Source organism: Felis catus, chromosome C1 (genome assembly GCF_018350175.1).
Source record: "Felis catus isolate Fca126 chromosome C1, F.catus_Fca126_mat1.0, whole genome shotgun sequence".
NCBI classification, from domain to species: Eukaryota; Metazoa; Chordata; class Mammalia; order Carnivora; family Felidae; genus Felis; species Felis catus.
In genome coordinates this window covers 207,618,653-207,632,403 of record NC_058375.1, presented here as the reverse complement: position 1 = coordinate 207,632,403, position 13,751 = coordinate 207,618,653, and the positions used below count along the sequence as shown (strand labels likewise).

The window sequence follows — 13,751 nt, the reverse complement described above, 5'->3', positions numbered from 1 at the left end:
GAGAGAGGGAGACACAGAATCGGAAACAGGCTCCAGGCTCTGAGCCATCAGCCCAGAGCCTGACACGCGGCTCGAACTCACGGACCACAAGATCGTGACCTGGCTGAAGTCGGACGCTTAACCGACTGCGCCACCCAGGCGCCCCAATTTCACATCATATAAAGGAAAGTGTTTGGGAATACAAGGTGAAATAGACAATTTGCAATCACAGAAATCCTTCACAAATGTCCTGACAAGACAATAAAAAAAGATCGTCTAGAAGATTTGAATAATATAATTAGCAAATTAAAATTGAAAGCTATACAGAGAACTTTCAACTCAGAAAGCAAAATACACCTGTTGCTCTTGGAAATATGTGAGGTTGACATAACCTTATTACTAAAAGTGAACAAGGAGAATACAAAAAAGAAAAAGCTATAGGTTATTCAACTTTAAATGCACAAATCTTGGGACGCTTGAAGTAGACGCTTGGGACGCTCAGTCAGTTAAGTGTCTGACTCTTGATTTTGGCTCAGGTCATGATCTCATGGTTCGTGGGATCAAGCCCCACATCAGGCTCTGTGCGAATAGCCTCCTTGGCATTCTCTCTCTCTGCCCCTCCCCAATTCGCTTGTGCTCTCTCTGAAAATAAATAAGTAAACTTAAAAAAAAAAAAAGAAATGCACAAATCTTAAATAAAATATTGGCAGGTCATACTCAGCAGCATATTGAAAGAATGATTCTGTGTGTCCAAATAGGATTTATCCCTGGAATACAAAGAAGGAATTTGTTAACATAATTAAGGTTTCTTCTCCTCCTTCATCATCATCATCATCATCATCATCATCATCATCATAAAGTTAACTGAGCATTTGCTGTATTGCCAGACTTTTCAAGGAGAAAATCAATTAATGATTTCTATAGATACACAAAAAGCATTTGTAGTCAGTCTCCATTTCATATTTCCAGGATATGGGGGACTCTTAGCCACCTAAGAATAGAATGAAATCCCCTTAATGTCATAAGGTTATATCTAACGAGAGACCTAATAAGCAAACAGTAGTTAGTAGTAAAATATTAGACCTCTGCCCATGAAAGGTAGGAACAGATTTTAGGATATCTGCCTAATTATTACTATTCAGCATTGTTCTGCAGGTCCTAACACTAAGAAAAAGTGAAATTTATAAAATATCAGGAGTTGACAAAATTTTGTAGGCAGCGTGATTGTCAACTATGATAATCACCTGAGAACATTCTTATAGAAGAGTTCAGATGAAAAATCAACTTTTATATAAAAAATCAGTTAATCAGAAAATAACTTGAGGAAAGCAATATTTTAATAAGAATCATAATCATTTCCTAGGATTCATTCTAGCGAGAAAGGTAGAAGACTTCTACCAAAAAGGTAATAAAGCAAAAGAAAATGAAAGGGTACATGTGCCGGAGTGGGAAAAGTACATGTTACAGAGGAGGTATCCCATTTATATTTAACATTAATACTAGTGTATTAATGGGCACGTTCCCGTACATACGCATGTGTGTATGGATTTGTATTCCTGTGTGGATATGTAGATGTAAGGAAAAGTCCTAAAGGATGCACACTGAATTGCAATAGTCACCTCTGGGAATGATCTGTAATTGTAAAATATCACCTAAGAAGGAGTTTCTAGTTTTCTCTCAGTATGACTAAACAATAGAATGTGTGATTAAGTCACTTGTCACACATAATAATAATTATAATCAACATTGTAATAATAGCACCTATGTAATTTGCCAGGATTTAACATTTATAGTATTTGAAATGACTAAAGTATGGAGACATACAGAGATCATTTGAGGCAAAGGAATGTGCTTCATCGTCACTAAAATTCGCATTTCTTTCACTCCTCACTGATAGTCCTTTAGAGAAACCCATGCTGGTGTTCAGACTCCTGTGAAAGAGAGAATGACTCTCTCCAGATCAGTTACACGATCAATATGCCTATTCTTCCTGAGCTGCTCTTGAGAAAGAATAGCTTTTACACAGCAAATCAAAGCGATCTTCCCTGCTGTGAAGACTGGGTGGCATCATACATCTGTAGACATGTAGGAACTACATCGTATACATGTGCAGTTCCCTTACTGTCCCGTGGACCAAAGAGGAGCATGATGGATGAATCAAGACATTACACATTCATTCTTCTCTAAACTGCTTTTGTTTTTACTATTGCATTTTATTCATACCATGGTAAGAAGCAAAAATTATCACCTGGACTTGAAAATATTTCTTACTTTTTTTCATGTTTAATGTTAATTACCAGGAATTTATGTTTTTTTCATTTGGTCATACAGGCAGTAAAATGGTCAACACGGATTGTGAATTTTGATTGTATGGTAGAATGCCTTAGCTTTGGGCTGACTTTGCTTCTTTCTATAAAAGAGGTTGCTGAGCAGAAGTAGTGTGGGTCCACTTGTAGGATCGTAGAGCTTTTCCAAAAGCAATCGTGTTTGTTAACACTTGTTTCGTTTTTTTTTACTTAAATAGTAGAGCAGGTCCCAAATAATCTCTGCTGGATGACATTTTTAGACTAGGCCTTATATCTCCTGAAATAAAAAAGTACATGTCTTTTCAATATTTCGTGATTTGAATCACCTTTTCCTCTAGTTTGTTCAAATAAGTGAGATTTTAGTGAAGTGTCCTAATAATCAGGGAATTCTTTGTTGTAAATTATTTCTTTCATGTAATTATCTCTCTCTCCTGTTTGGTTGATTTTACTTAGTAATTAACTGATCTGCTTTAATCTTTCAAAAAGTCTAATTCTGTCAATGTGGTGAAATTTCAGGAAATTCAACAAGAGACCGATATCCCTGAAAGAGAGCTTGTTCGAGCCCTGCAGTCCCTCGCCTGTGGTAAACCAACCCAGCGGGTTCTCACGAAAGAACCCAAGTCAAAGGAAATAGAAAATGGTCACATATTTACAGTTAATGATCAGTTCACATCCAAACTACACAGAGTCAAGATTCAAACAGGTATCTGGAATTATATTTTTCCTCTGAAAAAATTATTATCTGTTGGATTTCTTTCTTCAAAAGCAGTACTGCGTTTCTGATGCTGTGTGACACGTAGGTTTAAGGACTAAAGCAGCTCTATTCATATGTGTTCCTGTCAAAATACAGTTGAATCCAAGTACGGTGAGCGTTTTAAAAAGTAATTTGTAGTGTGAACAAGGTATTTATTTCCATTTGGTTTTCAACAGGTAAATACAATTTTGTTATAGATTAGTATTTATAAAATAATTGTTTTTAATTGGTTGAGTTAACTAATGATGGACATCTTTTTTAAACTGATTTACAAATTTGTCAGAGTTGGGGGTTATTTATCTAAAGTTTGATTTTTAGATGTAGCTATTTATGTTTTGATGGGTATTTTTTAAGTTGCAAAACCTTAAAAACCCATATTATCTCTCATTTAAAAGCTTAGAAATGGCCCTATTGTGAACAATTTTTAATGTGTTTATTTTTAATTAATAATGAGCATCCTGTTTATTATATACTTAACATAGTGTACAACGTGTTTTCTATGTATTTAAGGGGAAAAAAGCACTTTACCTTTGCTCATGTGTAAACCTCTAACATAGTTTGTTCCCTGATTTCAAAATTACTATTAGATAAGCTTCACAGGACTGACTCATCCATTACAGCTCTGTAGTCTTTGTAGAAAAATAGTATTTTAAAATAAGTTTAAAATGACTGTAGTTTCTTTAACTTTAAAAAATTGTGTTTATATTATAAGAGTCTTTTAAAAATTATTTTAATGTTAAATCTGTAACTGATTACCAGAATACATTAAAAAAACATTGTATACACACTTCTACTGACCTTTTTGACCCTGATTGGATTTGTATGCCTTCTGAAGCAGGGTGGTGTCTCTTTTAAAGCATTGCCTAATTTGTCCCATATTTGCAGACCGTATCATTGTACCTTCATCACCAAAAATAGCCTCGTGTTTGGACACATATGTAAATTGAAAATAAAAACAGAACTATGCTTAAAAAGTCATGGAATAAAATATCTTTTTTTCCCCAGTGCAGGGCATAAGATTGTACAGGTTTAGGTAGATACAGGTTTTGGATTTCAGGACTTGTTTGTATTCTAGATTTAGAGGAAGATGTATGGTGATACATAATGTGAATTACCAAACCTCACCCTGCTTTACCCTAAATAAGTAACTCTTTATAATCCTAGATTCCATTATGTCCAGCAATAATAATTCCAGATACTATTTTTGTTCTCAAAAAAAAAATAGTCTTCTCTCTGGATTTTTAATTTGGGGTGGCAGTGGTGTGTGTGTGTGTGTGTGTGTGTGTGTGTGTGTGTGTATGTGTGTATGTGTGTATGTGTGTGTGTAGAATTTTAGATCTGATGAAAATAGATTTTTTTATTTTTGATGTTAAATGTGCGTATATAACACTTTAATTAAAATAGGAATACAGTTCTGTATGGTAAGGAATTCAGCTAGATCTCTCAAAGTTCTTTTCAGCTATAAAATTCTAGGAAGAAATAATGTTTTCATTTAGGAATGGCACTTAAATTACCATGGCTCTTAAATATATTTTGTAGAAGTTAAAATTTTCTTTCTGGTGATAAGTATGTGACCACATGGGTTTTTCCTAAGTTGTCAAAATACATCCTTGCCTTTTGGCTCATAATCGAAGATGCAAAGACTCTGTCCTAACCTAATTATTCTGCTCTTACTATAGTCAGGAATCGAAGTTTAGACAAAGAAGTTAAAAATATTACTCAAATAACACAACCTTTGAGAAGAATTAGATTTCACTGGGCCCCTGGTTGGCTCAGTCAGTTAAGCGTCCGACTTAAGCTCAGGTCATGATCTCATGGTTTGTGAGTTCAAGCCCCACGTCAGGCTCTGTGCTGACAGCTCAGGGCCTGGAATCTGCTTTGAATTCTGTGTCTCCTGCTCTCTCTGCCTCTCCCCCACTGGTGTTGTCTCTCTCTCAAAAATAAATAACTGTTAAAAAAAAAAATTAGATTTCACTGTAATCTACAGCAATTTCCATAGTTAACAGTTTTCCCCACCACTGCATCCCACTTTTCCCCAACCCTTTCCCAGATATAGCTAGATACATCTGTACCCCCTTACACAAGCGTGTGCCTCTGTTATGTTCTTCTTAAGGGAAGGGTATTGTGTGAGACTGAGAGTGAGCTTCTGCCCTCACGTTTTAAAAAACCTCCTAATCCAGTGTGTATCACCACAGCCTTCCCATTTATCTTGGAATATACCTATTTAGGTGGTCACATCTAGCAGAACACAATAGATTGTTTTTTAAAAAATTCTTGGGGCGCCTGGGTGGCTCAGTTGGTTAAGCGTCCGACTTCAGCTCAGGTCATGGTCTCGCGGTCCGTGGATTCGAGCCCCGTGTCGGGCTCTGTGCTGACCACTCAGAGCCTAGAGCCTGTTTCAGATTCTGTGTCTCCCTGTCTCTCTGACCCTCCCCCGTTCATACTCTTATCTCTCTCTGTCTCAAAAATAAATAAACGTTAAAAAAATTAAAAAATTCTTTTCTCCACCTTTTTATTTTAAATATTTTCAAATCCATAGAAAAAGTGAGAAACACGATAATGGACAAAGGTATGTATGGCCGTCACCTGTATTTATGAGTCATTAAATTTTTTGTCCCATTTGCTCCGGTGCCCTTGACCGCACCCTCCCCCTTCATATGTGTATATATTTGCTACAGCATTTTAAATTAATCTGCAAACATTACACTCCCCCACCCTAATACTTAAGCATACATTTTATCTCCTTAGAATAAGGTATTTTCCAAAATAATTGTAATACTGTATCACACCCAAGAAGATTAATAATTCCATAATACTTATTTGTATAAATAAATATTTTATACCACCTCCACTTGTCCACAGTTGCCTCAAAAATGCCTTTCTAGGGGCACCTGGGTGGCTTCGTCGGTTAAGCGTCTGACTTCGGCTCATGTCATGATCTCGCAGCTCATGTCCATGAGTTCGAGCCCTGTGCCAAGCTCTGTACTGCCAGCTCAGAGCCTGCAGCCTGCTTCAGATTCTGCATCCATCTCTCTCTCTCTCTCTCTCTCTCTTCCCCCCCCACCTCCTCCTCCTCCTCCCCTGCTCACACTCTCTCTCTCCAAAATAAACATTAAAAAATAAAATAAAATGCCTTTCATATCTTACTCTTTAGGTCCAGGATTCAGTTAAGGTTTCCCCATTACATTGATTTTTATTTACTCTAAGTGTCTCTCTCTCTCTCTCTCTCTCCCTCCCTCCCTCCCTCCCTCCCCCTCTCTCCCCCTCTCCCTCTCCCCCTCCCCCTCCCTCTCTCCTTCCCCCTCTCTCTCTTTTTTAATGACGTTGGCTTTTTTTGAGTAAAAGCATTATTCTTTCTTAGGAGGTCATTTTAAATCTAATTCTTCTCTTCTTAAGATACTGATTATCTTTGGGGCGCCTGGGTGGCACAGTCGGTTAAGCGTCCGACTTCAGCCAGGTCACGATCTCACGGTCTGTGAGTTTGAGCCCCGCGTCGGGCTCTGGGCTGATGGCTCGGAGCCTGGAGCCTGTTTCCGATTCTGTGTCTCCCTCTCTCTCTGCCCCTCCCCCGTTCATGCTCTGTCTCTCTCTGTCCCAAAAATAAACGTTGAAAATAAATAAATAAATAAAAGATACTGATTATCTTTAACTTGGAAAAAGGTACTGAAAGAATTCTTAACCAAGGGATTCTAATTAGAAACCGCTGAGTGGACATACACACCAGAATGATCTTCTGAACTGTACAGTCCGCTCTCTTGTGGATGTGCCCGTGCCTAAGCCAGCAGTGTCTTAGGCGGTTCTTTGTAATTTTCCAGTTTCTGCCTCCCAAAACTTCATTATCTATCTCTTATTGATGACCAGATAAACAAAAAATCTGTTACTTTTCTTTTTCTGCTACTTCAGTGAGAGCAGAGTTTCAAGAGAAAGGGACTTCTGTATTTATTCCTGAGTAGTTGCCTTGAAGACAGTAGGCAGTAACAGAGTAAGACTTCTCTTCTCCGAAAGGTTGGAATGTACTAGGCGTTAGTGATAGCGAGATTGTGACATAAAGAAAAATTAAGACATACGATAAACTGTTTAGATAATCTGTGAGAGGAACAAATAAAGTACTTGTTCTGGAGTTCTTTCAGCTGACATCCCAGTGGTGCTTTCTCATTATTTAAATTGAGCTAACTACATCTTGGCAATATAGAACTCTTTCCTCCTCTTAAGATATCTTGGCATTATGTGGATAAAGTACGAGTTGACCTCTGGAAGTCATGAAAGCATGGAAGCAATGAAAATTATTTACTGATACTTTTTCTATTAAATATATCCAGCTACCATTTTTCTTCCAGGAGAGGAATCATTGTATTTAATAAAAACAAAATTGGTTTTATTATCTCTGTAAAATTAAATTCCTAATACTTAAAAAGAATAAGCAGAATTTTTATATCAGTGATCGTTACTTATTTAAATATTTGTGAAAATAAACGTTGAAGTAGGCCCCTTTGAATGTTCTTCTTGAATGTTCTCTTCAATGTTCTCTAGAATTAATAAGTCTATGTGTATACTCAGGTTGAAATGGGTCTATGTGGATAATACTAAATTATCTTTGTCTCTAAACTACATTTTTTGCATTCCGTGGTAATTACATGGTAAATGTCTTTGTCTTTTAGTTGCTGCCAAACAAGGTGAATCTGACCCAGAAAGGAAAGAAACGAGGCAGAAAGTAGACGACGACAGAAAACATGAGATAGAAGCTGCTATAGTGCGGATAATGAAGTCCAGAAAGAAGATGCAGCACAATGTATTAGTAGCAGAGGTAAGAGCGCTGCGGGGCTAGATCAGGGTCGAAAAGGCAAAATAATACTAACGGTTCAAATTTAGGGAAGAACTATATTCAAGTTATTTAAAATCTAATTTTAGAATAAGGAAACCATAGTCAGGTAACACTTATAAAGTATGGCACTTACTTGATAACTGAGCACAGGGGTACATCCAGATATGTGTGCACTTTGAGAACTAATCTCCTTGTAATACAAGTAATAGAATATTGTCACTTGAAGAATAAAAAAATTTTGCTGCTACTTAATGCTTTGATGTTAAACAGTCTACTTTTATTTCCAAAAATAAATAAACTTACCATTTATTGAGTGCTTACATATTATAAATTTGGGAACAAAGAAGGGGAAGCCACCTTGAAAGGCCATTGAAATGATTAGGGCTGAATAAATATTGGTAGAGGGGGGAGAGCTGTGTGAAGACAAATGGGAAGTCACCATTTACCGACTGGCCGTCCGTGGGAAATGAGAGGAGTCGAGTACACGTCGGTTTCTGGCTAAGGAGGAGGAGGGACCGTGTGCCGCTGTGTTCTTCATGTCCGTGAGCAGAATTTTGCACAAGCTGAGTTTCTATCACATGGCAAAGGAAGAAAATTACAAGAGTGATCGGTCAGGAATTTTCAAAAAGTGAAAAAAGTCAAACACTTAAGACCTGTTGGCAATTAGGTAACTCATGGGTTTTCCCGGGCATTTGCATTGCTCTGGTAGAGTGGACATCTGCCGGCCGGGCCAGAGGAAGGAAGTGGAGGGGAAACCAGGAGAGTGCCTTGTCCTTCAAGATGTTGGCTCATGGGAAAGGGCGCAGAGCAAACCTGGAGGACTGGGTGTTAAGTTGAGGCGTCCTGGATTTTGTTTTTCTGGCGGGAAGATACTCCCCGTGTCTAAACGCTAAGGTTAAGGAAGGAAGGGAAAGAAGACGGGATTGAGGGACAGTTGACGTACAGAGTCTAGGAGAGGAGAGGAGAGGAGAGCGAGCTGTGTAAAGAGTCCAGGTGGACCGTAGATGTGTTAACAAAGATGCTACTGAATGTGCCCCTCTTGGGACCCAGGGCAGGATGCAGGGTGTGTGCTAATCAAGGGTGGATACGAGTGTGAATCAATGTGTATGTGTAAGGAGGTGGGAGTCGAAGGAACTGTATGCCGAAGTGGTCTCTCTTCCCTGCGTGAAACAGGATGTGAGGGGATGGTGCTCAGGAACTTGCTGAACTAGAACACATTAAATGTGTGTTATCAGTCTATACCAGAGATTGGCAGACTTTTTTTTCAATGGCCAGTTGTAGTGCGAAAGCAGCCACCAGTAACAGTTAAGTGTGGCTGTGTTCCAGGAAGAATTTAGAAAAACAGGCAGTGGGGCTGTATTTGGCCTGTGGGCTACATCTTGTTGATTCCTGGTCTGCCCAAAAGGTGTAAAAACAACTTTACCCTGCAGGGAACTGAGTAGTAGATTTTGGATGATGTCGTAAACGTGGAACGGGTGTTTGTGGAAGAGAACCAAAGGAATCTGGGAGTTGAGGGTACGGTTGACAGTATAGCTGAAGTGATCCAGACCCTGTCAAGAAGGAGGTAAGGTCAGAAGAAGTTACTAGTAGCTCATAAGGAAGGGTCAGAGGGTGAGAGATCTCAGGTGGGTTGGGAACAAGTGTGTTGATAGTGGAGTGATCATACTAGAAAGGAGATAGATTTTAGTTGGAGGGGGAAAGTACTGAAGTTTCAGATTTCAAAGAATTGTCAATCCATTGTGGTCTTGGGGAAATGATCCAACAGGAGTAAAAAAAGGAAACTGGCTTGTGGGTGGATAGGTGTTCTGCAAGAGAGGCAGGGAGGCAGGGTAGATCAGTGGGGAAAGCATGAACTTTGGGGGCAGAAAGGTTTAGATTCTCATCTCTAACTATTGGTTCGGTTTACTTTCAGTTTATGTCAGTCTTGCTGCCTGGCTATTTTCCTCACTTTGCAGGGTTAAGAGCATTAAATAAGTTAACATATACAGAGTGACTGATACATAGTGCACAGTCAGACCTCGGCTGCTGCTGTCGTTACTGTTTTATTATTAGCGATGTCACAATACCTAGAATCCTGACAGCAGTTGGAGAAAAGAGCAACAGCAGTAGCCCTTACAACGGACCAGACATTGCCATCTGTCTCATGAGGTTCAGTTAACTTTTCCAGGGTCCCGGTGCTAGTAAATGGAAGAGCTGGGATTTGAATCTAGATACTCTGGGTTCAGAGTCTGTGCTCTTAAAGACGTTATGATTCCGAAATTCTGTGAATGGGAGAATAACCCAGAAGTTTAGATGATAGCATCAAAATGGTTAAGCCATGGTGTGGTATCCATTCATGCTAATATATTCCACCTAGTTCAACTACTGACCCACCTTAGCATTCACGTTCTGATGCGGTATATTCTAACCCATACATCCCATTTTCAAATAAAACCTATTTTGATTTTCAAAGTCAATTTTTGACTTTAGTAATCACATTACTAGAGTTTGATTTGAATCTTAAAATGACACATCAGTTCTGTTCAAAGGTAAGAATTTTTGTGTGTTTACATGGAAATGTTAAATATTTTTTAAATTTTCTGGTAGGAATTCGTTGTTCTACTTTCTCTTCTAGGTAACTCAGCAGTTGAAGGCTCGATTCTTACCAAGTCCGGTTGTTATTAAGAAACGTATTGAAGGACTTATTGAGAGAGAATATTTGGCACGAACACCTGAGGATCGCAAAGTATACACATATGTAGCATAAAATGCGTTCAGAAATTTGATTTATTGGACTGTACTTTTCGCATGGACTGAGAAGTTCTTTTAAATCATTAAATATTAAGACGGCCATCTCTGCTATTAAATTACAGTACATGTTCTAGACCATTCAGATCAAGCCTTTACTCCCTTTGAGAGTTTTCAACATCAATTGATTGAGCTTCAGGCTTTACGTTTATCCCTGTAGAGATCATCTTTACAGTTCCTCGGGAAAATGTGAATGTGCTGCGTTTTGTTTTCAATACTGTATGAAAACAGGAAAAAATAAAACAAAAATTTAGAAAATACAGCTCATTAAAATAAAATTGTTGGATTTCATTTCCCCAGGTCTTCAGTGTTGACGTAAATGTGTTTTGTAGTGTTGCTTAGCACTTTGCGCATTGTATAAGTTGGGTAACAAAAATGGTAAAAGAAATGACACAGTCCCCAGTTATCTTGCTCTGCTTAAGACATTTCTTCAGCTAGTCTTGTTTAATTTAAAGGTTTGATAGATATACAAAGACCCAAGCATACATTTGAGCATGCTTTATTCTACCACTTGCACTTACTAATCTTATAGCCTTATGACCAGGAACCTTTATTTTGGGCTCCATACACTCCCTGATTTCGTTTTTCCCTATTGTAATTTGAGATTTCCCACATTAAGTCATAATGATTAGGTTTTGTTCTGCGTTATCTCTAGAGAGAGAAAATATTTTAGTATGTATAAATTGTACAATAATTTTTTGCTGTTGTACTCACTGCTAATAGTGGATTGTATAGGGCAGTGTTTTTATTTCATTTATTGTAGACAAAAATAAATGATTTCGTATACACACACCCACTAACTCAAGTATGTCAGAGCACAAAGTTGGCAGCTGGTTGTATTTAATTCAGACCCTTTGAAAAGCACATGCAGCCTATACTTTGTTTATAAATATCTTAGGTTGCCCCTCTCTTAAATATATATTTTGGTGAAGCTGGGGTGCACTGTTAATTTTCTGTTTTGAAACGCATTCTCAAGATGCAATAAATATGATTACCTTAATATTTTTTAATGAGATCTTCAGTTCTTGCAGCTGTGTTTTGGGAAGTGATAAGCAATATTTTTCAAACCTGATGATTCTTGGGTATTCAGCTATTGTCCTCCAAAGAGTCATCGTTTCATGTTCTCAAAGATGTACTTTGTGCTGAAGATTCATGTCAGTTATCCTGTGCTTCCAACTTTCACCAATGTTTTTTACCTGATTGATCCGCCAAGGATTATAGTTTGCTTTAACTTCAGAGTATTTTTATCTTCAATTTTATTTAATTTTGTCTCATTTTGTTTTCGTAAGACAATGTTTCAGCTGTGTAATCGGGGCAAACCACTATAGGTTTCTGTCTGATAGAAAAGCAAAATGTTACTAATGAGTTCAAATAACAGACTCTTGGTTGACTATCAGTACTGTTGATACATTTATTAGAATGTATGTCTCGGAAGATGGTTTCTGTTTAAATTTATGGTCAAGTTACAACAACTGAATTCTAATATGGATTAAAAACTCCACGTAAATATTTTTCCCCATGCGTCTTGGGTTATAATTTTCCGTTTAGAGTTGGCAATGCATTGAATTCTGTCTCCTTTTGGACTGTAGAATCGCAAGCCTCATGCTCTTAATCTCTACATTTTCCACTTTTACATGATGCAGTTAAGATGCAGATGAAAACTACCATGAGCATTATTCTCAGGGTACTGTTCCCACACTTGAGTGACAGTAGGGCAGGTGTAAAATGGAAAGCTGGCGGGCTCAGCCTTCTGATGTTTACATAACTGGATTTCTGTAATGGGAAGGTGTTTGTCTACGGAAAGATACTGGTACTTGAGATGCCACCGCTTTTCTTATTGCTCTCAATTCCTAATTAAATAATTATAACACCTCGGGAAATAGAACAGCTCAGATGGTCAAGTTAATAAATACGAAAGGGGTAAAAACTTCATTTGAAATCTCAGTAAGCAAAAGTTTAAGTGCCATCTTAAAGTACTAAAAATCAGTGGAGTTAAATTTATGTTTTTTTTTTCTCAAGAATGGATGTACAGATCAAATCTAGAGCTTAGAGACACTTGTCAGTTTGGGAGCACCGGCTTGATACTCTAAATGCTTACAAATACATTGAAACACATTTCTGAGCTACAGTTGAATTGAATGGCTGCAGAGTGGTACTGCATTGAAAAACAAAATTGGGTCCCCTAACAGTTTTATGTTTTAACTCGTATTATTTTAGCTCATAACGGTACATACTGACATTACCTTCTTTTCAGCAAGAGGTTATTCATGCTGTTAATTTCTGGTTTTTAATGTCTTAATTTTAAAGAGGAATACATCCTAACCATTTAATCCTGTTGATGTGAATAAATTTTGATGACTTACTTGAAGAATTTTGAGGGTGGATACATAGTTTTCTAACTACAAAAATGATGTAATCTGTGTTCACTTGCTGAGTTGTAATTCTCTGCTATCATTTTGAAACCCAGGATGGTGTTTCTTTTGAACTGTTATTATATAGCTATATTATTTAATAAGATTGAAAATTCGTTGCAACTAGGGAACACAGCCTCACAAAATAAAATGTGGTTGTGAATGCAAGGGTTTCTTTTATGTCAGTGAATTTTAAAAGGGGATGGCAGAGGAGATGTCTGTCTGTCTGTAAAGGATATGAGAATCACCTGTGTAGACTTGTACACACAGACATGTACCACTCCCAAACCCCCAAGATGCTGATACACCTTCTGGGTAAGAATCCTTTTCATAGTAAAGCCCTGTTGATGGTCCACTCCCCACAGTGTGTGTGTAAGTAGCAGGAAAGGCTTAGAAGACAACCAGTGATCTTAAGATTACACCTACATCCCTAGGAAGCTGTTGGGTTGGCATCGTCTCAGCCTTCGAAATGTTACTTAGTTCCTCAGTCTGGAAAATAATTCTGATAAGTTAGATCCAGATAATGCTACTTTTGTTCACAGTTTTAGAGACTCCCTTCGAATATACAGGGTATTATTTTTGCCTGTCTACTGTCACTTAAGACAATTTTTAAAGCCTAATTTTATATAAGCTGTCGGGTATTTACTGGGAAGAAAACTGTTAGGTGTCAAAATTGAAGAGCATACACTTTA

The 13,751-nt window shown here is 37.7% G+C and overlaps 1 protein-coding gene across 6 annotated transcripts in view; it reads left to right on the top strand.

The window, feature by feature from the left end:
- CUL3 (cullin 3) overlaps positions 1-10,943 on the top strand; it is a 95,696-nt gene extending 84,753 nt beyond the window's left edge. For all 6 annotated transcript variants that reach the window (XM_023259738.2, XM_023259737.2, XM_045034548.1 and 3 more), the window contains 3 exons: positions 2,802-2,988; positions 7,698-7,843; positions 10,476-10,943. In XM_023259738.2, coding sequence (XP_023115506.1) covers positions 2,802-2,988; positions 7,698-7,843; positions 10,476-10,607 — 465 coding nt within the window. In that variant the 3' untranslated portion in view covers positions 10,608-10,943. The remainder of the gene's footprint in view (positions 1-2,801; positions 2,989-7,697; positions 7,844-10,475) is intronic.
- Positions 10,944-13,751: the final 2,808 nt, after the last annotated feature.